This window comes from Jaculus jaculus, chromosome 1, assembly GCF_020740685.1.
Source record: "Jaculus jaculus isolate mJacJac1 chromosome 1, mJacJac1.mat.Y.cur, whole genome shotgun sequence".
In the NCBI taxonomy this organism is placed as follows: domain Eukaryota; kingdom Metazoa; phylum Chordata; class Mammalia; order Rodentia; family Dipodidae; genus Jaculus; species Jaculus jaculus.
Genome location: NC_059102.1, coordinates 221,520,052 through 221,540,084, shown reverse-complemented (window position 1 = coordinate 221,540,084; position 20,033 = coordinate 221,520,052). Strand labels below are relative to the sequence as shown.

The following is a 20,033-nucleotide window of genomic DNA, read 5'->3' as shown; positions in this document are numbered from 1 at the left end:
GCGCCAGGGGCCACGATTCCCAAGCTGCCAGCCTGCCCACCCAGCGGTGCTGCGCTGCAGGAGCAGAAACACGGTGAGGGGATTTTCCACTCACATCAGCCTCCTCGCAAAGTCAAGAAACTGAAGGAGAAGAAAGCAGGGGACAGCTGAGCAGCTGCTGAAGGATATACAAATGGGACCAGCTGAGCAGCTCCAGTATGACTCCAGGCACTCTGCACAGCCTCCCTTCCCTAACTGTCAGGGCTGTGAATGTCCAGAGAACTCATTCATCGCCGGCCACCTGGCACTGAGAGAAAACGAGGTGGGCACTCAGCATTGGTGAAACTGGAATCCATCCCAAAAGGTTAAGAGGGCCTACTTATACAAAGCCAGATATACAGACCTACACTGGAAGTGCTAATCTCTCTTTCCATATCAGAAAATGTTATGTATTACATTTGTATGATGTATTTTTGGGTGACTTTACCCTTCTCAAATAAGCTATATTTTGGTGTTGACTATTACTGCTTTTGATGTTGCCTGATTTCTAGGGCCTTTGTCTTTTTCTTCTGTCATTATTGGGGGCAGTAACTGACTAACCTCAGACTGACTTGGAACCCATTTTCTACTAGAAATCTCAACCTCCTAGTTGACAGGATTAAGGGTGTGGAGCGCCCTTAGAGACTTTGGCTTTATTAGATTATCTATTTATTTTACTCCCCACAATTGCATAAATACTCTGTGCTGCTTTTTTGTAAGGTAGAGTCTCACTCTAGTCCAGGCTGACCTGGAATTCACTATGTAGTTTCAGGGTGGCCTTGAACTCATGGCAATCCTCCTAGCTCTGCCTCCTGAGTGCTGGATGAAAGGCATGCGCCACCACACCCGGCTCTGTGCTGCTTTTGACTGAATGTCTATATGACTCAGTTCAGTTTTAGAATTTGCCAGTAATTTGCTTCACCCAGTCTACTACAGTACATGAAAAGCAGGTAAACTCAACACTTAGGGTCACTTCTGCTGTTTCTTTTGGAGTATAAGAGCTATACCTGACACCTTAAAACTTCTACACTGTGGGGAGGTAATATGATGGAGAATGGAATTTCAAACGGGAAAGTGTGGGGGTGGGGAGGGAGGGAATTACCATGGGATATATTTTATAATCATGAAAAATGTTAATAAAAATTTAAAAAAAAAAGAAAAACTTCTACACTGAAGATACATAAAGTCGATTTGCACAGCTAAGAAAACTGTAGATAATTAGAAAACTCAAGCCTCAAATTAAATCAAGATGCAAAAGGCTCTACATTATAATACATGAAACACAAAGAATCAAGACAATACAACCCCACCAAAAATTATAAATCCATCAGAAATCAGTAGCCTTCTTATATGCTAACAACAAACATACTGAGAATGTAATCATAGAATCAGTCTCATTCACAATTAAATAAAAAAATAATAAAGTACCCTGGAATAAACCTAATCAAGGAAGTAAAGGATCTCTATAATAAAAACTTAAAAACACTCAAGACAGAAATTACAGAAGACACTAGGAAATGGAAAGACACCCATCCCATGTTCTTGGATTGGAAGAATCAATATAGTGAAATGGCAATCTTACCAAAAGGAATCTATACATTTAATGCAATTCCCATCAAAATTCCAATGGCATTCTTCATAGAAATAGAAAAAAGAAATTCTAAAATTCATTTGGAAGCACAAAAACCCTCGAACATCTAAAGTACTTTTGAGCAACAAAAACAAGGCTGGTGGTATCACCATACTTGATTTTAACCTATACTACAGAGCCACTGCAACGAAAACAGCATGGTACTGGCACAAAAATGTAGACATGTAAATCAATGGACCAGAATAGAGGACCCAGATGTAAGCTGCAGTAGCCACCTGATCTTCAACAAAAATCCCAAACATACTCATTGGAGAAAAGACAGCTTCTTCAACAAATGGTGCTGGATATGTATCTGTAGAAGGATAAAATAGGTCCCTATCTCTCTCCATGCACAAGAATCAAGTCCAAATGGATCAAAGACCTTAGTATCATACCTGAAACTCTGAAACTGCTGGAGGAAAAGTAGAGGAAACCCTTCAACATATTGGTACAGGCAAAGACTTTTTTAATATAATCCCAGTTGTTCAGGAGATAAAACCACTGATCAACCACTGGGACCTCATGAAATTACAAAGCTTTTGTACAGCAAAGAACACTGTGAATAGAGCAAAGAGGCAACCTACAGAATGGGAGAAAACCTTTGCCAGCTATATATCTGACTGAGAATTAATATCTAGGATACACAAAGAACTCAAAAAAACTAAATAATAAATCAAATACCCAATTAAAAAATGGGCCATGGAACTAAACAAAGAATTCTCAAAAGAAGAAATGCAAATGACATATAAGCCTCTAAAAAATGTTCTACATCCTTAGCCATCCGAGAAATGCAGATTAAAACTACTTTGAGATTCCATCGCATTCCTGTCAAAATGGCTACCATCATGAAAACAAATGACAATAAATATTGGTGAGTATGTGGAAAAGTGGAACCCTTCTACATTACTGGTGGGAATGCAATCTGGTCTAGCCATTGTAGAAATCAGTGTGGAGGTTCCTGAGGTAGCTAAAAGTAGATTTACCATATGAACCAGCTATACCACTTTTAGGTATATATCCTGTGGATTTGTCTCATTACTTTAGAGATACTTGCTCAACAATGTTTATTGCCACTCTATTCACAATAGCTAGGAAATGGAACCAGCCTACATGTCCCTCAACTGATGAGTGGATAAAGAGATGTGGCACATTTACATATTGGAGTTTTACTCAGCAGTAACAACAACAACAAAAAAGAAATTATGATTATCTGCAGGAAAATGGATGGATCTGGAAAGGATTATACTTAGTGAGGTAACCCAGGCTCATAAAGCCAAATGTCACATGTTCTATTTCATATGTGGGTCCTAGCTACAAGTGATTGGACTTCTACGTGAGTTGGAATAAACCTCAGTAGAGGGGCCAGTAAACTAGAAAGGAGATATAAAGGGAAGAGAGGGGGAGGGGCTTAAGAGGATGGTACTGTATACATTTATATAGAAGAACAGATTAATGGGGTGGAAAGGTCTAAGGTTAGGGGAAGAGATTGAATAATGGAAAGGTGGGGAAGGGCTACAAAACCTAAGAGAGCATGAATAAGTCATATGGGGACTTCTAATTAAGATGGCAGTGATGGTGTAGGAACCACACCAAAGAAGCCTAGAGGAGAAAAAGGAAAAAAAAAAAAAAAAAAAAAGCAAAAAAAAAAAAAAAAAAAAAAGCAAGAAAGCAAGCAAACAAAAACAAAGCAAAACAAAACAAAACCAGAAAAATACACTCTTCTACTAAAAAATGAGGTATAAGGGCTGGAGAGATGGCTTAGTGGTTAAGGTGCTTGCCTGCAAAGCCAAAGGACCTCAGTTCAATTCCCCAGAACCAACGTAAGCCAGATGCACAAGGTAACACAAGCATGTGGAGTTCATTTGCAGTGGCTAGAAGACTTGACGTGCCCATTCTCTCTCTTTCTCTCTCTCAAATAAATAAATAAATAAAAATAAAATTTAAAAAGCGAGGTGTATAAGAAATTATCAACTATAGCCAAGAAGTAGGAGAGATCCAGAGAATCTAGCACCAACGGAAGCAGGCAGAAGCGGCTCCACCAACGGCGGCACCAGGTCCACATGGCCATAGCCAAAAGGCTTGGCCTGAGCCACAGGAAAAGCCAGGTGAGGGGATTCTCCACTCATACCAGCCTCTGCACAAACTCAAGAAACATGAAGGGAGGACGGCACAGACCAACGGAGGAGCTGCTTGTGAGGTAGAGGATCGTGCAGACCAGCGCGAGAACTAGAGCCAACATCCACAGCCTCTCCTCCCCTACTGCCAGCGCAAGCAAGTACCAGAGATCTGGGGAAGGGAGTGCACCTACATAAGCACCGGCATCAACAACCAGAGCAGCAATCCAGCAACCTAGCCAGCCTACCTGAGCCCACAGTGCAGCAAAGAGGGACCCAAGCAGGAGCGCAGCATAACTGCGACCAAAACCATCCCAAAAAGTATCTGGGATTACACCAGGTCAGTACCTGCCAAATAAACCTGATCTATAGGCTTGAATCAGAAGTGCTAATTGTACCTTCCATGTCAAGGTAAATTATATGTTAAATCTGAAGGATGGTCGGATCTGCCATTCTTAAATAAGCTATATTTGGGGCTTGTCATTTGTTGCTTCCTGATTTATAGTGCCTTTGTTTCCTTTTCTGTGTTCATTAGGGAAGGGTCTCACTTGGTCACAAGCTGACTTGGAACCCTCAACAGACCAGAAATCTTAGCCTCCTACTTGACATGATTAAGGGTATGGGGCAACACACATCCTAAGGGACAGTGGCTTTATTAAAGGATCTGGTTGTCATAATACCTACTTTTGCATAAATACTCTGTGCTGTTTTTCACTGAATGTGTACGTTGTTTAGTTAAATTTTAGAATCTGACTGTATTTTGTTCCACTCAGCCTACTTGAATACTCTCATAGCAGGCAAACCCAACACCTAGGGTCACTTTTGTAGATACTCTGAAAGTCTTAAGAGCTACACCTAGTACCTTAAGCTCCTACCCTGAAGATATATAACATCAGATTGATTGATACATCTAATACTGCAACTAACTAGAAAATCCAAGCATTAAATTACTCCAGGATGCAAAAATACATACAGTATAACACAGGAAACACAGAAAATCAAGACAGTATAAATCCACCAAAAAGGATTAAAGCATCAGAAATGACCTCCAGTGAGAATGAGTTAGAGGAAATGCCTGAGAAAGATTTCAAAAGAATGATTATAAATATGTTCAAAGAAATCAAACAAATGAAAGACACAGGAAACCAATTTAATAAAATAAGGTGATCAATACAAGACATAAATAAGGAAATAGAAATAATAAAGAATTACTAGAAATGAAGAACACAGTTAATAAAATAAAAACTCTAGAAAATTTCACCAGTAGAATGTTTGAAGGAGAGGACAGAATATCTAAACTAGAAGACCAGATAGCAGATCCAATACAGTCCAACAAAGAGAAAGACAAACTAATAGGAAAGTCTGAATGGGAATTTCAAGATATTCAGGACACTGTGAAAAGATCAAACATAAGAATTCAGGGTATAGTAGAAGGAGAAGAACTTCACTCCAAAGGCATAGTAGGCGTTTTCAAGAAAACCAGAGAAGTCATGTGGAAATCTACTTTTTTGGACAATGGTGCACCCAGAAGTCATAAATTGTTACTAGAAAAATTTCAGTGCCAGGGATGGGATACCTTCCAGTGAGTTGTTGGTTAGGGAGATCCTTGATTCCCCTACAGGCCACTACTGAGGCTCTTGGTTTCCCACCAGGAATAGATGGTAAGACCCTATTGCTGAAGACTCCACATACTTGTGCTGCAAGGCCACTAAGAAATCTTGCTGGAGCTGAGCTGAAAACCTCCTCAGTGTAAACCACCTGACAGAAAGCTGCAAAAAGCTAGACTGCATGCAGTTCAATGGGAGAGAAAGACATCACCAGTGAAGATAAACCACAGTGGACACTGCAAGCCTTAAATTTGGCTAGCCAGGCAAAATGAGCCAGCGGGTGCAAAAGTAGCATGCCTGTTATGGGGGAAACCAACTGCTCTCTAATTGGAATGGAGGCCCATGCTACAGGAAGGAATACATGCCTGATATTGAAAACCTATGATGGAGGAAGTCATAAGTCCTCGGGTATAACGTCTACTGGTGTCTGGCTAAACATACATATTATACTCACCAAACTGCCTGATAGGCACTTCTCTTAATGTTCATATCCATATATTAATGCTACTCTCACTTTTGGCTAGAGAAGCTTCTCTTTTTAAGATAGTGGTGACCTTGGGATAACTCAGAAGGCACCAGAGTGCTGAGATGAAGTGACAGAGGAGTGCTCAACATTGAAATATCTCTATCACATCTTCCAGGGTCCATTGCAGAAGAGGTAGCGGAAAGAATGGATGACCCAAAGGAAGAGTAGGAGTCCTTACAATGTACTTTCCCAGACACAAAATGGCCTGGCTATCCATGACTTTGCAGTGCCTGACACTATATAACAGGACCATCATAAGAGGAGGAAAATATGATGACATCAAAATAACAAAGAGACTGATTGAGAGGAGGAGAGGATATGATGGAGAATGGAGTTGCAAAGGGAAAGTGTGGGAGAAATTACTATAATTTATTGTCCATAATTATAGAAGTCATCAATAAAAAAATAAAATAAGAAAAAAATTATAGCAAAAATACTAGTTTAAATAATTTTTTTCCTAGAAAATCTGAATTGATGGTAAACAGAAAAAGCAAATACAATTTTTTTCTTCTCCCTCCTGACAGAGTTGTATTATGTAGCTCAGGCTGGCTGTAAAGTTGCCATGGTTCTCTACCCACCACCCCCTTCCATCATATCCTCTTCCTCCTCTCAATCAGTCTCTTTGTTATTTTGATGTCGTCATATTTTCCTCCTCTTATGATGGTCCTGTGTACATAGTGTCAGGCACTGCAAGGTCATGGATAGCCAGGCCATTTTGTGTCTGGGAAAGTACATTGTAAGGACTTCTACATCACCACATCTGGTTCAACTTATTTATTTTGTTTTTTCAAGGTAGGATCTCACTCTAGCCCGGGCTGACCTGCAATTTACCATGTAGTCTCAGGGTGGCCTTGAAGAACTCATGGCAATCCTCCTACCTTTGCCTTCTGAGTTCTGGGATCAAAGGTGTGTGCCAACATACCTGATTGATCAGAGGGTCCTTCTAGTCCCCGGGGATACCACTAGCAGTGGAGGAGCTATTGAAGGATGTTTGTGTGTGTGTGTGTGTGTGTGTGTGTGTGTGTGTGTGTGTGTGTGTGTTGACCCACAGGATCTGTGATTGAGACCTCCTATGGAAGTAGGGTCCTTATAGATGTCATCAGGTTACAAGGAAAACATTAGAGTGGGTCTTAGTCCAGTGTAAATGATGTCCTTTCAGGAAGAGGAGAAAAGACATCAACACACAGAGAAAAGCAGGCCAGGGGAAGATTTAGGTCAAAGCTGGAGAGATATGGCCAGTCAGGGAGCCAAGAGAAGCTGGAATTGACTAAGGATGACCTAGTCCTAGAAATGCTAGAAACAGCAAAGCCTTTTGTGTTTCATTTAGCTGGTTTTTAAAAAAATATATTTTAGGTAGGTGCACACGCGCACGCGCGTGTGTGCGTGCGTGTATGCATTTAAGACAGAGAAAGAGAAGCAGACAGAAGGGGCACACCAGGGCCTCCAGCCACTGCAAATGAACTCTAGACACACGCACCACCTTCTGCATCTGGCTCATATGGAGATATGGCTTAGCAGTTAAGGTGCTTGCCTGCAAAGCTAAAGGACCTTGGTTCAATTTCCCAGAACCCACATAAGCCAAATGCACAAGGTGGCACATGCAGGTGGAGTTCGTTTGCAGCAGCTAGAGGCTCTTCTGATGCACCCATTCTCTTTCTTTCTCAAATAAATGAAAAATAAAAGTAAAAGACTCAGTTTCTCTTAAGTGAATGTGCTTACAGCTTTACCCTAATTTCTTTTTAAAAGCCTCAGTTTCGGGCTGGAGAGATGGCTTAAAGGTTAAGGTGCTTGCCTGCAAAGCCAAAGGTGGCACATGCATCTGGAGTTTACTTGCAGTGGCTGGTAGCCCTGGCATCCTATTCTCTCTCTCTCTTTCCCTTTCTCAAGTAAATAAATACAATATTTTTTAAAAGTCTCAGTTTCTCTCAAGTCCACATGCTTGTGGCCCTACTCTAGTTCCCCTCCAAAAACCTCAATTTCTCTTGAATGAGCCTTATAAATTATGCAATGTTTCCATATGATGGGATGTTTCCTACTTCCCATGTGTTTATGACTCTGTTCTAGCTTTCCTTCCTAGATCCCAATCTCCCTTAAATAAACCCCACAGTTTGTGATTTCTCCCTTCAATAATAAATCCCACAATTTGTGAATTTCCCCTCAATAAACTTAGTAATTCATAGTTTATCCTTCTTGAATCCATCTTTATCAATTCTTTGTTAAAGGTAGGACAGAACCAAAAACTAGGGACTCATACACTGGGGGACCCCTCCTGAGCCCCCAAATCCTGCATCAGTAGGAGTGCCTGTTCTCAGCTCCTGGGACATAGGTGTACCACCCTTCATTGGAAACTACTGGGAGGTAGTGTTTGAGCCTGTACACAAGTCATGCAGGATTTCCATACAGCATTAGAGATGCACTTTGTAAAAAAAGGTCAGGATTGGAGTCAGGGGCCAAATGCAAGCGGGAAGCTGAGGTATTCTCTTTCTGATGTGGACTGCACATGTGCCAGAAGGTCAGGGTGGAAAGGTGAGGACACTCACTTGCTTTCCTCGTCCAGCAGGTAGAAGAGACCAGTGGGCTTCTTGCTGATGAGGTGGATGCAACCCACATTGTCAGTATAGTCAATGTTGTGCCACGTGATTCCTTCACCCTGATACTCCTCCTGTAGATGTGAGGGTCAGGGAGGCACATTACTGCATGGATTTGATAAGGATTTTTCTTATCATGCATTTCTGGGGGTGGAACCCAGAGCTTCCCATGCCAAACAAGTGCTTACCATCAAGCCATCCCCCCAGTCCCGCACTGGGGATTCTCTGGTGAAGCCATGCCTTTAGCCCCTCACTGAGGATTCTAGGCAAGCACACTACTGTTGAGTCATGCTCCAGCCAGTCATTAATACTTCTATAACACACAACCACAGCTACAGAGGATGGGTTCTAGCATCTCTACTGAAGCTAAAATCTTCAGATGTGTAAGCAAGTCCTTTAGATAAAATGACATAGTACTTTTAAAATCTTTTTAGTTTTTCTGAGATGAGGCCTTACTCTGTAGCCCAGAGTGGTCAGGAAATTGAGATCCTTTTGCCTCAACCTCCTGAGGTCTGGGATCACAGACATGCACTATGTTGTCTGTAGTGGAATGGCACAGTATTTGCATGTAACATGTACACAGCCTCCAACAGACTTTATTATCGGTATTTTTAAAAACAATTTTTGTTCATTTTTATTTATTTGAGAGCGACAGAGAGAGAAAGAGGCAGAGAGAGAGAGAGAATGAATGGGTGCGCCAGGGCATCCAGCCACTGCAAACGAATTCTAGATGCGTACACCCCCTTGTGCATCTGGCTAACATGGGTCCTGGGGAATCGAGCCTCAAACTGGGGTCCGTAGGCTTCACAGGCAAGTGCTTAACCGCTAAGCCATCTCTCCAGCCCTATTATTGGTATTTTTGACACAAGGTCTCATCATGTATGCCTGTTTGACGTGGAACTGGTTATAGTGTCCAGGTTGACTTCAAACTTGCAGCAATTCTCCTGCCTCTGCCTTCCAAGTGCTGAAATTATAGGTATGTACCACCATACACCTAGGCTGGATAAATATTTCTTTTTTCTTGGTGGTATTAGGGATTAAGCCAAACTTGAAGCATGCTAGGGAAGCACTCTCCAACTGAGCTGCTGCATCCCAGCCCCACTTTGGTAGGGCTTAAATCGTCCCCACGTGACTTATAGTTGATAATACAATGCAAACACTATGTAAATAGCTATTTTCTATATTGTTTATGGAATCATAACAAGAAAAAGGTCCATATGCTCACTACCAATGCAACTTGAGGGAAAAGGATATTTTCCATTCAAAAGGGGCTGAACCTGGAGGTATCGTAACATATTCATAGGCTGTGGCTGTGGCTTGTTGGATAGATAGGGCACTTGCCTAACATGCATGGGCTCTGAGTTCCATCATCAACACAGCATGAGCCAGGCATGGTGTACAGGACTGTCATCCCAGCACTCAGGAGGTGGAGGCAGGATCAGGAGATCAAGGCCATCCTTCGCTACATAGTGAATTCAAGGCTAAATTAGGCTACATGAGACCCTGTATCACAAACAACCAAAAACAGGGCTGGAAAGATGGCTTAGTGGTTAAGGCACTTCAAAGCCAGCAGACCCTGGTTCAATTCTCTAGGACTCACATAAGCCAGATGCACAAAGTGGCACATGTGTATGTGTATGGAGTTCATTTACAGTAGCTAGAAGCCCTAGCCCTCTCCTTCACTATCTGCCTCTTTCTCTCTCTGAAATAAATAAAAAATTTAAAAGGATTTAAAAAACAACAACAACAAAACAAACAACCCATCAACCTATAAGAAAAGATTTTTCTGGTTTTGACAGACAAGGTCCAAAAATGACCTATGGCTCAAAACATTCCAACATCTGCCTCATCATAGTCTGGGTGGAATTTTGGAGTTTTTCAACTTTCCCATTGTCTGAGAAAAATTGTAGGGCAAGTATGCCCATATTTTGGGCCCTTTGGGAGATCCCAGACCTAGACCACTCCATTCTATTCAGGCTGGGTTAACAATGAAATACTGCCTTATAAAATGGCCACTGTGGAGAACAGAATGCAATTCCTTAAAAAAAAAATTAAATATGCATAGGATCCAGCATGTGGCTCAAAACAACTAAAAGCAAGTGTGGCTTGATTCAGGTGTCCCCCATGAGCTTAGGTTCCCAACTAATGGAGATTTGGGAACTAACTCTCCTGGAGGCAGAGTATTATTGGGGGCAGGCTTACGGGTGTTACAGCTAGTTTCCCCTTGACATTCTCCTGTTGCTGTTGTCTACCTGATGTTCATGATGCTCAAGCCAACATTTCCCCCTGCCATTATGGAACTTCTCTTTGAGTCTCTAAGCCAAAATAAACTTTTTTTTTTCTTTCCCCACAAGCTGCTCTTGCTTGTGTGTTTTCTGCCAACAATGTGAACCTGACTGCAACAGTAAAGTTGGTACCAAGGAGTGATGTCACTGCTGCTAGACACCTAACTATGTGGCTTTGGCTTTTTGGAGCTGAGTTTCAAGAGGAATGTGAAATGATATGAAATCTTGGCCTAACAGATACCTTGAAGTGCTGTTAAGTACAGCTTGACTATCCTGGTCAGAGTTGAAAGACCTGAATGCAGTAAGAAGTATGGATTGTGAGAGTTGGCTTATGAGGGTGAAAAAGAGCTTCGCCTAGACTGGGCTAGAAGCAGTTTGTGTGAGAGGTTTACTGTTATACCTTTGTTGTGAGAACTTGTGCAGGGGTGCTTTGCATAGAAATGGACTGGTGTGAGCAAAGGGATATGTCACAGAAATGAAATGTTTGGGATGAAACTTCTGCCCATTTAGCTGCAATTATATGCGAGATTACAACCTTTGTGATTGGGCCAGGTGGCCTGCACTGGGGCAACAGGAAGAATGTAGACTCTTTTGAAGAGACCTAAATGTCAGAATGTCTTATTCTTCAAAGTCTGTTTCATTCTCTCCTGGATTAGCAAACTGACACCCTACCTGGTATTACGGAGTATAAGAAATACATGAAAGAGAAGGTCACTGAAGCTGCAACACAGTCTTGTATTTTGGAAACAGCCATGGGCAGTGGGAAGCAGGTTTGTTGGATGCCTGCATGAAGACCCCTTGGGGCCATTAGGATGAGTGGTGGGTTGCAGTGGAGACCCAGAGGAGATACCAGAACCACGAGACAGCTGCTAAAGAAAACTGCCTGCCTCGATGACATTTTCTTGGATAGTGAGTAGCCTAGCTGAAGGGGCAGAATTGGAACTCCAGAGACTTGTTGCTGGTTAGAATTATCAGACTTGGAGACTTTTCACTGACTAGAATTGTTGGACTTATAGCTACAGAGTTTGATGTTTGCCCTGTTTAAATCTTGAATTGGCTAAATATTTCTTTCCTATGCCCAATGCCATCTTTTGCAGTGTGAGTGTTTATTCTGTGCCATTATGGGTTTTTTTTTGGGGGGGGGGGCGGATTTTTTGTTGTTATTGCAGTTAAAAGATCTTGGACTATGAGGATATTTAAATATCATTGGGGTTGATTAAAAACTATGGGTACTTGTAAAATTGGACTGAATGCATTGTGTTTTATATCACGTATGGTTATCAGTTTATGGGAACCAGGGCAGAATGTAGTGGTTTGGATTTGGCTGTTCCCCGTAAACTTACGTGTTCTGAATACTAGGTTCCCAGTTGACAGAGATTTAAGAACTAATACCTCCTGGAGGCAGTGTATTGTTGGGGGCAAGCTTATGGATATTATAGCCAGTTTCCCCTTGCCAGTGTTTGCACACTTGCCTGTTGCTAATGTCCACCTGACGTTCATGAGGAGGTGATGTCCTACCTCTGCTCTTGCTGTTGTTTTTCCCCTACCATCATGGAGCTTCCCCTAGAGTCTGTTAGCCAAAATACAACTTTTTTTCCCCACAAGCTGCTCTTGCCTGTGTGTTTTCTGCCAACAATGTGAACTGACTGCAACAGCAGGGGCTAGATTCAAAGATACTTGGGATTTACAATGGACTGAACATGGAATCCGGTTGTGTCCATCAACAAATGAATGGATAAATACAACATGGGCTAGTCACACAATGAAATATTCCTAAACCTTAAGTAGGAAAGCAATTTTTTGCTATGTCTGTGTACATGTGTGTGGAGGGCATTGGGTGTCCTCCTTTATCATTCTTCTGACTTAAGTCCTTGAGACAATCTCTCTCACTGAAACCTGGAACTCCTGCTGGTTTTTGTAGACAGGATGACCAGGAAGCTCCAGTGATCTCCAATCTCTCTCAGCAATGGAGTTACAGGCATGGGAATCCACGTCTGGCTTTTTATGTGGGTGATAGGGAGAACTCAGGTCCTCATGCTTGGACAGCAAGTGTTCTTCTTACCTGCTGAGCTACCTCCTCAGCACTAAACACTTGTTCTGACACTTGCTGAACAGGGATCAATCAACCTGGAGAACACTATGCTAAGTGAATTATGTCAGTTAAAGCCAATACTGTAAGACTATGCTAACACAAGGTCTCAGTGGTGGCAAATTTATTGACAAAAACAGGAAAGTGGTCTCCAGATCCTGGGAAAGGGTGGAGGGAGGGAGCATTTCAGGTACACATGATAATGGCAAATGTATGGAAGTGAGTGTGGACTGTAGAACAGCAGGAACATAGCTGAATCTACAGGTTGTGCCTCCACAGATTTTGTCACTGGTAGAATGATAAGAAGGGAAAAACACTGTCGGAATTACCTGTTCAGAATAATAACTCTTACCTCCTGTGATCATTTCCTAAACTGTGGAACACAATGACTGTGCACAGCACTCACACCACATGAGGCATTCTATGTAATCTAGAAATAGCTTAGAGTCTAGGGGAGTCTGTGCACAGGCTCTATGCAAATACTGCACCATGGTATGGAAGAAAACGGAACAAGTGAAGGGCAATCAAGGAGGACACCTAATGCCAACTGATGTCAGCCTCTAGCCTTCACATGCGTGTACAGACAGCACACGCACATCACATATACATGCAAAACAAACTAAACATGGAAAATCTCCTATGTGCCTTGCCACAGTAAGATTTTTTTTTTTTTTTAAATCCTCACCTGCTCCAGTTTGAAAATGTGCTGGTTGAAGTAATACTGCAACTGTTCGTTGGCATAGTTGATACAGAACTGCTCGAAGCTATTCCTCTCAAAGTCTTCAAAGCCAAAGATGTCGAGGACCCCAATGGACAAGCACTGGAGAGACAAAGCATGGTTACCACAAGTGAGCACTACTATAGGAAGCTGACCTCCCTGAGGTGGTTTCACAGTAGTGGTATGTTTGGTTCTAATGGCCCTGGATGTGGCCAGACACAAATGTCACCAACTTGGCATCTATCATTTTTGAAAATGGGGTTCTTTTAAGTTTTTATTTTTATGGCACTAGTCTTGAACCTAGGGCCTTGGACATGCTCAGCAGACCTGGCACTGAGTCTGGCAGGCATTCTCATGCTCAGCAGGAGTAGGGGAAACTCAGGGTCTCTCACCATTGTGTTTTCCTATACTCCTCATGCCATACTAGCTGCACATCCCAGGCTTCCTCATGCTGGGAATAAGGACATCTGGTGCTGGCAGTGGGAGAGAGGCTGGGACAGGACACTCACTGAGACGGCCTCTTCCATGTCTTTCTTGTTGAGGAGGGCATGGTTGATCCGCAACACGATCCAGTCAAACAGGGCACTGTACAAAGACTTGGCCATAGAGTCCCTGGCAGTTATGGCCTGTGGACAGAGGGAGCATTTTATCTTGGGTACGGCCAACTCTTGGTCTGTACACACTAGGGGATATTAGAATCAAAACAGCTATTCTAAACCAACCAACCAACCAACCAACCAACCAACCAAACAAACAAACAAAAACAGCTATTCTAGGGCTGGAGAAATGGTGTAGCAGTTAAGGCATTTGCCTATGAAGTCCAAGGACCCAAGTTTGATTCCCCAGGACCCACATAAGCCACATGCACAAGGGGTACATGCATCTGGAGTTCGTTTGCAGTGGCTGGAGACCCTGGCATGTCCATTCTCTGTCATTCTCTTCTTTCTCTCTCTCTCTCTGCTTGCAAATAAATAAATATATAAATAAACAAACAGCTATTCTAATTTTTTTGGGGGGGAGTCAAGGTTTTACGTGGCCCAGGCTAGCCTCCAACTCACTATGTAGTTGAGGATGGCCTTGAACTCCTGATCCTCCTGTCTCATCTCCCAAGTGCTGAAATTCAGTATGTGTATCACTGTGCCTATTTTTCCCTGTTCTTTTGAGATAGATCTCTTTCCTTGTATAGCCTAGGCTGGCTTCAAACTTCCCATTCTGCCTCAGCCTCCAAAATGCTAGGATCACAGATGTACTCTCCAAATGTACCATTAGCCATTATGAATTTAGTTCTTTGTATGGTCATACGACACATCACACTGTCACATTATGTATATACTGATGGTCCCGCCATGATTATAGCCAGCAATTTTTTTTAAAAAAACAGTGTTAGGGATGGAACCCAGGACCTTGAGCATACTAGGCACTAAGGTACAGTCTGGCCCTCAGCTGGTATTAATACTGTACCTTCTCTACCTTTAGGTCTGTTTAGATATATATATTTGCTACTGAATTCCAACTGCGACCATAGGTAAGGCTTGGAGCTCAGGAGGGACAGAACCAAGACTCATATAGTAAGTGTACAGTAAGCCATAGCATTTAGAGTTGTATTAAGTGTGACCCAAGCCACCTGCATGACAAAAATGTTGCTTTGGAACCATTTCTCAGAGTGCACCTTTGCTACTCAGGGGTGCATGTGTTGTGGTCAGCTTTGTGTGGCAAACGTAGAACATGTTCTTGTATTTTTATTTTTTTGTTTTAATTATTTATTTATTATTTGAGAGTGACACAGAGAGAAAGAGGCAGAGAGCGAGAGAGAGGGAGAGAGAGAGAATGGGCACGTCAGGACTTCCAGCCACTGCAAACGAACTCCAGACGCGTCCGACCCCTTGTGCATCTGGCTAACATGGGTCCTGGGGAACCGAGCCTGAAACTGGGGTCCTTAGGCTTCACAGGCAAGCGCTTAACCACTGAGCCATCTCTCCAGCCCATGTTCTTATATTTTTATTTTCCCACATGTCATGGCAATGGTGCCATGGGGAACACAGTCCTGCTAGTGACCCATAGTCACTGGCTTTCTCTGGGGGAGAGGGGAAAGTGAGCTGCACAGGGCTAGGGCGTGCTGCGGTGACTTTCTGTTGCATCAGCTCATGCAGGATCAGCCTGTCCATGGTGTCACAGGAAATGCACAAAGCAGCTTCCGTCTAGGGCACAGGGTTGCACTCACCTCACTGAGGCTGTAGGGGAGAATGAGCTTGTCATTGACGGTCACTGTTTTTCTTTTTGTCAGAACCTCCACCAGAATCTCTCGTTTCACCTGTTTCAAGGTTAGGAAAAGGAAGATGGGAGGATGAGGAGTTGTTGGGGATCTGCATTCCTGAATCCAATCCTCTCACTGTTTGGTAGGCTTTAGAGTTCACACATGTCAAACTGGCTGCCCAGCACGTAAGTGTGGCTGCCCAGGTCTAGGGGTGACTATGGACATTTGGCTCAGGTCACCATCTGTACCCAGCACAGCTGTGACTGAAACTGGAGCCCCTCATGTACACTGGAAATTCACCCAGCGATGCAATGCCTCTTTCCTACCTGAGCTGCCCTCTGCTGCTAGAATCAAGAATGGACAGCAGGGAATTCCCTAGCCACATATGGTGCTCACATGTCCTCAGGAACTCAACAGAATCTGGGGCCCATGCACACCCTTGTGCTTTATGTTTGTTTGCATGCATTGTGCAATGATGCTGCAAATGAATGACACACACTTACTACTTTGTATCTGGCTTTATGTGGGACTTGAACCCAGATGGGCAGACTCTGAAACCCATATCCTTTAACCACTGAACCATCTCCCCATCCCCCTGTACAACCTTTGACAAAAGCTACAGATGAAAGACATGCTAAGACAATACAAAGGAAGGAAGAGTGCACACCTATCATCCCAGTAATTGGGAGGCTGATGCAAGAAGAAAAAAAGTGCAAGGATAGCTCTGGCTACATGAGACCCTGCTCAAAACACACGCAAACCCCAAAAGTAGTTTTTGATTTTTTTATGTATATGCTGATGGTCCCACCATGATTATAGCCAGTAATATTTTTTTAAACTGTTAGGGATGAAACCCAGGGCTTTGTTCATGATAGGCAAGAGCTCTGCCACTAAGCTACAGTCTGGCCCTCAGCTGGTATTAATACTTAACCAAAGATAGTTAAGTAGGTAAAAGTGCTTGCTATGCAAGCCCATGACCTGAGTTTAGATCCCCAGAACCCACATGCAGTACTGGATATCTGTAATCTCAACCTTGCTAGAGTGAGATGGGAGGTGGAAACAGTAGAATGCCCAAAATGTCATAGGTCAGTTAGCCTGGTCTACACAGCAGTGAAGAGCCCCTACCTCAAGCAAGGTGGAAGGTGAGGCCTGAGACCCTAAGTTGTCCTTTGACCTTTACACATGCAACAAAAGACCTAATCAAAAGTCTATGGCTAGGGAGGTCATAAAGCCTAGAGGAGTAATGACTACTATCATCTGGCTAACTATATATATTAATGCTACTCTCACTTATGGTTAGAGAGGCTTCTCTTTTCAAATGGTGGTGGACACTGAGATGACTCAAAAGTCACCATAGTACTGAGAAGAAGTGACAGTGGAATGTTCAGACATCTCTATCACACCCTTCAAGGCTCAGGGACCACTGCAGAACAAATGGAAAGAGCCAAAGAAAGGGTAGAGGTGCTTACAATGCTGTCATCAGACACAAAATGAGCTTAATACTCATGACTTTACAATGTCTGACACTATGTACACAAGACTTTCATAATAGGCGGGGGAGGATTATGGGGGAATGACATCAAAATACAAGAAAGAATAATTAGAAGGAAGAAGGGATTCAATGGAGGGTGGACTTGGGAGGGGGAGTGGGAGAGAATTATGGTTTATTGACAACTTACCCAAGTTGTCAATAAAAAGTTGAAAAAAACGGGAGCTGGAGAGATGGCTTAGCAATTAAGGAACTTGCCTGCAAAACCAAAGGACCCAGGTTCAATTCCCCAGGACCCACGTAAGCCAGAAGCACAAGGCGGTACACACATCTGGAATTTGTTTGCAATGGCTTGAGGCCCTGGAGCACCCATTCTCATTCTTTCTCTCACTCTCTCTCAAATAAATAAGAAGATCCAAAAAACTGAAAGGTAGGAGGTGACATGTATCAATGGTGGAACACTTACTTGCCTAGCACAGTTGAGGGCATGGGTTGTAACCTCAACAGCAATGAAACAAGGAAAATAGTATCACTGCTGGTTATGCTGGAGGCTGGTCCATTCTGAGCACTGCATCACAATCTCTAACCACTAGGTGGCACTGGCGCCCCTGAGTTTGATGAACAATAAAAGGTCTCCATACATTGCCCAGGGTCCCCAGGGGCAGTAAAGGAGGAGAAAGAAAGTTGAATGCGAACAAATCAATCACTAAACCAAGTGTTATGTGTGTGTGCACATGCATGCATATATGGAACCTAGGGCTTCATATATACAGGGATATGCTCTGCCACTGAACTACATCTCTGGCCCCCCTTTTAAACGTATTCCTTTTTTAAAAAAATATTTTATTTATTTGAGAGAGAGAGAGAGAGAGAGAGAGAGAGAGAGAAGCAGACAGAGAGAGTGAGAGAAAAGGGGTACATCAGGGCCTCCAGCCACTGCAACTGAACTCCAGACACATGCACCACCTTGTGCATCTGGCTTACATGGGTTCTGGGGAACTGAACCTGGGTCCTTGGCTTTGTAGGCAAGTGTCTACAAAGATGGCTAAGCCATCTCTCCACCCCTGTATCCTCTGTATTTCTTTATACAGAGAGGGTCTCTGTAAATTGCCTCTGAACTCACTCTGCTAGACCAAGCAGACCTTGAGATCCTCCTACTTCGGATTCCCCAACTGGTGACTGGCTCCAAATTGATTTTAAAAACAAAACAAAAAATTACAAAGCTGGGTGTGGTGACACACTAGTCCTAGCACTCAGGAGGCTGAGGTAGGAGGATCACCATTAGTTCAAGGACACCCTGAGAATCACAATGAATTCTAGGTCAGCCTCAGCTAGAATAAGACCCTATCTTCAAAAAAAAAAAAAAAATTATGTATGTATCACAGTGTGTGTATGGAGGTATGAGGCCAATTTTAGCATGTTTGTCCTCTCCCTTCAGCCTGCTTGATTCAGGGTCTTTCTTGATGCTATTTTAAAAATATTTTTATTTATTTATTTTCAAACATAGAAAGATAGAAGAGAGGAGACAGGAGACAGAAGAGAGAAAATGAATGAATGAATATGGGCACTCCAGGGCCTCCAGCCACTGCAAACACAGATGCATGTGCCACCATGTGCATCTGGCTTTATGTGGGTACTGGGGAATCAAATTTGGGTCACTAGGCTTTGCAGGCAAGCACCCTAACCACTGAACCTTTTTTCTAGCCCCTCTTGATGCTATTTTATTTCTGCCATTTCACTTCTTGTGTGATAGTCTAGCTGGCCATGAAGTTCTGAATTCTCCTGGCTCTGGTCTCCCATTGCCATAGGTGCCTTGGAATCACAGACGCATATACCACTTTGCATTTGGCTTAAATGGATGCTGGAGAGTTGAACTTGAGCCAGCAGACTTACAAACAAGAACCTTTAACTACTGAGCCATTTCTCCAGCCCTGCCCCCCCCCCCCTTTTTTTATAGACTAAGTGACCTTGAATTTCTGGTCTTCCTCTCTAGTGATGGGATGACAGGCATGTGCCATCATGCCTGGTTTATACAGTTCTGGTGATAGAGCCAAGAGAACTCTCTACCCACTGAGCCATATCTGCAGCCCTTCAAAGTATGTTTTTCAAGATTCCATGGCTGGACCTGAAGCTGAAGGAGGTACTACCCTAGCTCTTTATCAGAAATGAACAGGAGACATCTTAGTAGCTACAGGGAGGAAGCAGGCAGATGGGCCTAGGGTTACACAACCTGAGGACGGGGAGGCTCCTAGCACTTGTCCCCTGCACTGAGAGGTGTCTACCATTCTGAGCTGTACCTCCCCTACCGTGGCAGAGGGCAGGAAGGAAGTGTAAGAAGGGATAGTAGCAAAAGGCAGTACCTTCAGAAGCTGGGACAGTGTGTCCAACACCTCAGGAGGCCCGACCTCTAAGCCTTCATCACGGCCAGTGGCTCTCTTCTTGTAAGTGACATTCCCCAGGTACAGGATGGCTGAGAGGATGGAGAAAATCCTGGAGCAGAGAAAAGAGTTTTACTCCAGGGCCCTGTGTACATTAATAAGGCAAAAGACCCTTCCATGGAACTGGGCTAAATTCCAAAAAACCAGCAAAGTCCAGTGATAATGTATGGACTTGAAAAATGGCTAATCTTGCTGCAGGGGCACCCTTTAATTGGGTGAATTGGGACTTTGTAAACAGCTATTTTAACTTGTTTCTATTCATTGATTGTCCCTTCTT

The 20,033-nt window shown here is 43.1% G+C and overlaps 1 protein-coding gene across 15 annotated transcripts in view; it reads right to left on the bottom strand.

Moving 5' to 3' along the window:
• The window catches only part of Myo9b (myosin IXB), a 153,745-nt gene that overhangs the window by 39,201 nt on the left and 94,511 nt on the right, over positions 1 to 20,033 (bottom strand). For all 15 annotated transcript variants that reach the window (XM_045142462.1, XM_045142457.1, XM_045142467.1 and 12 more), the window contains 5 exons: positions 19,679 to 19,808; positions 15,797 to 15,886; positions 14,085 to 14,201; positions 13,543 to 13,677; positions 8,436 to 8,557 (listed from right to left, as the gene is read on the bottom strand). In XM_045142462.1, the coding sequence (XP_044998397.1) occupies positions 8,436 to 8,557; positions 13,543 to 13,677; positions 14,085 to 14,201; positions 15,797 to 15,886; positions 19,679 to 19,808 (594 nt within the window). The remainder of the gene's footprint in view (positions 1 to 8,435; positions 8,558 to 13,542; positions 13,678 to 14,084; positions 14,202 to 15,796; positions 15,887 to 19,678; positions 19,809 to 20,033) is intronic.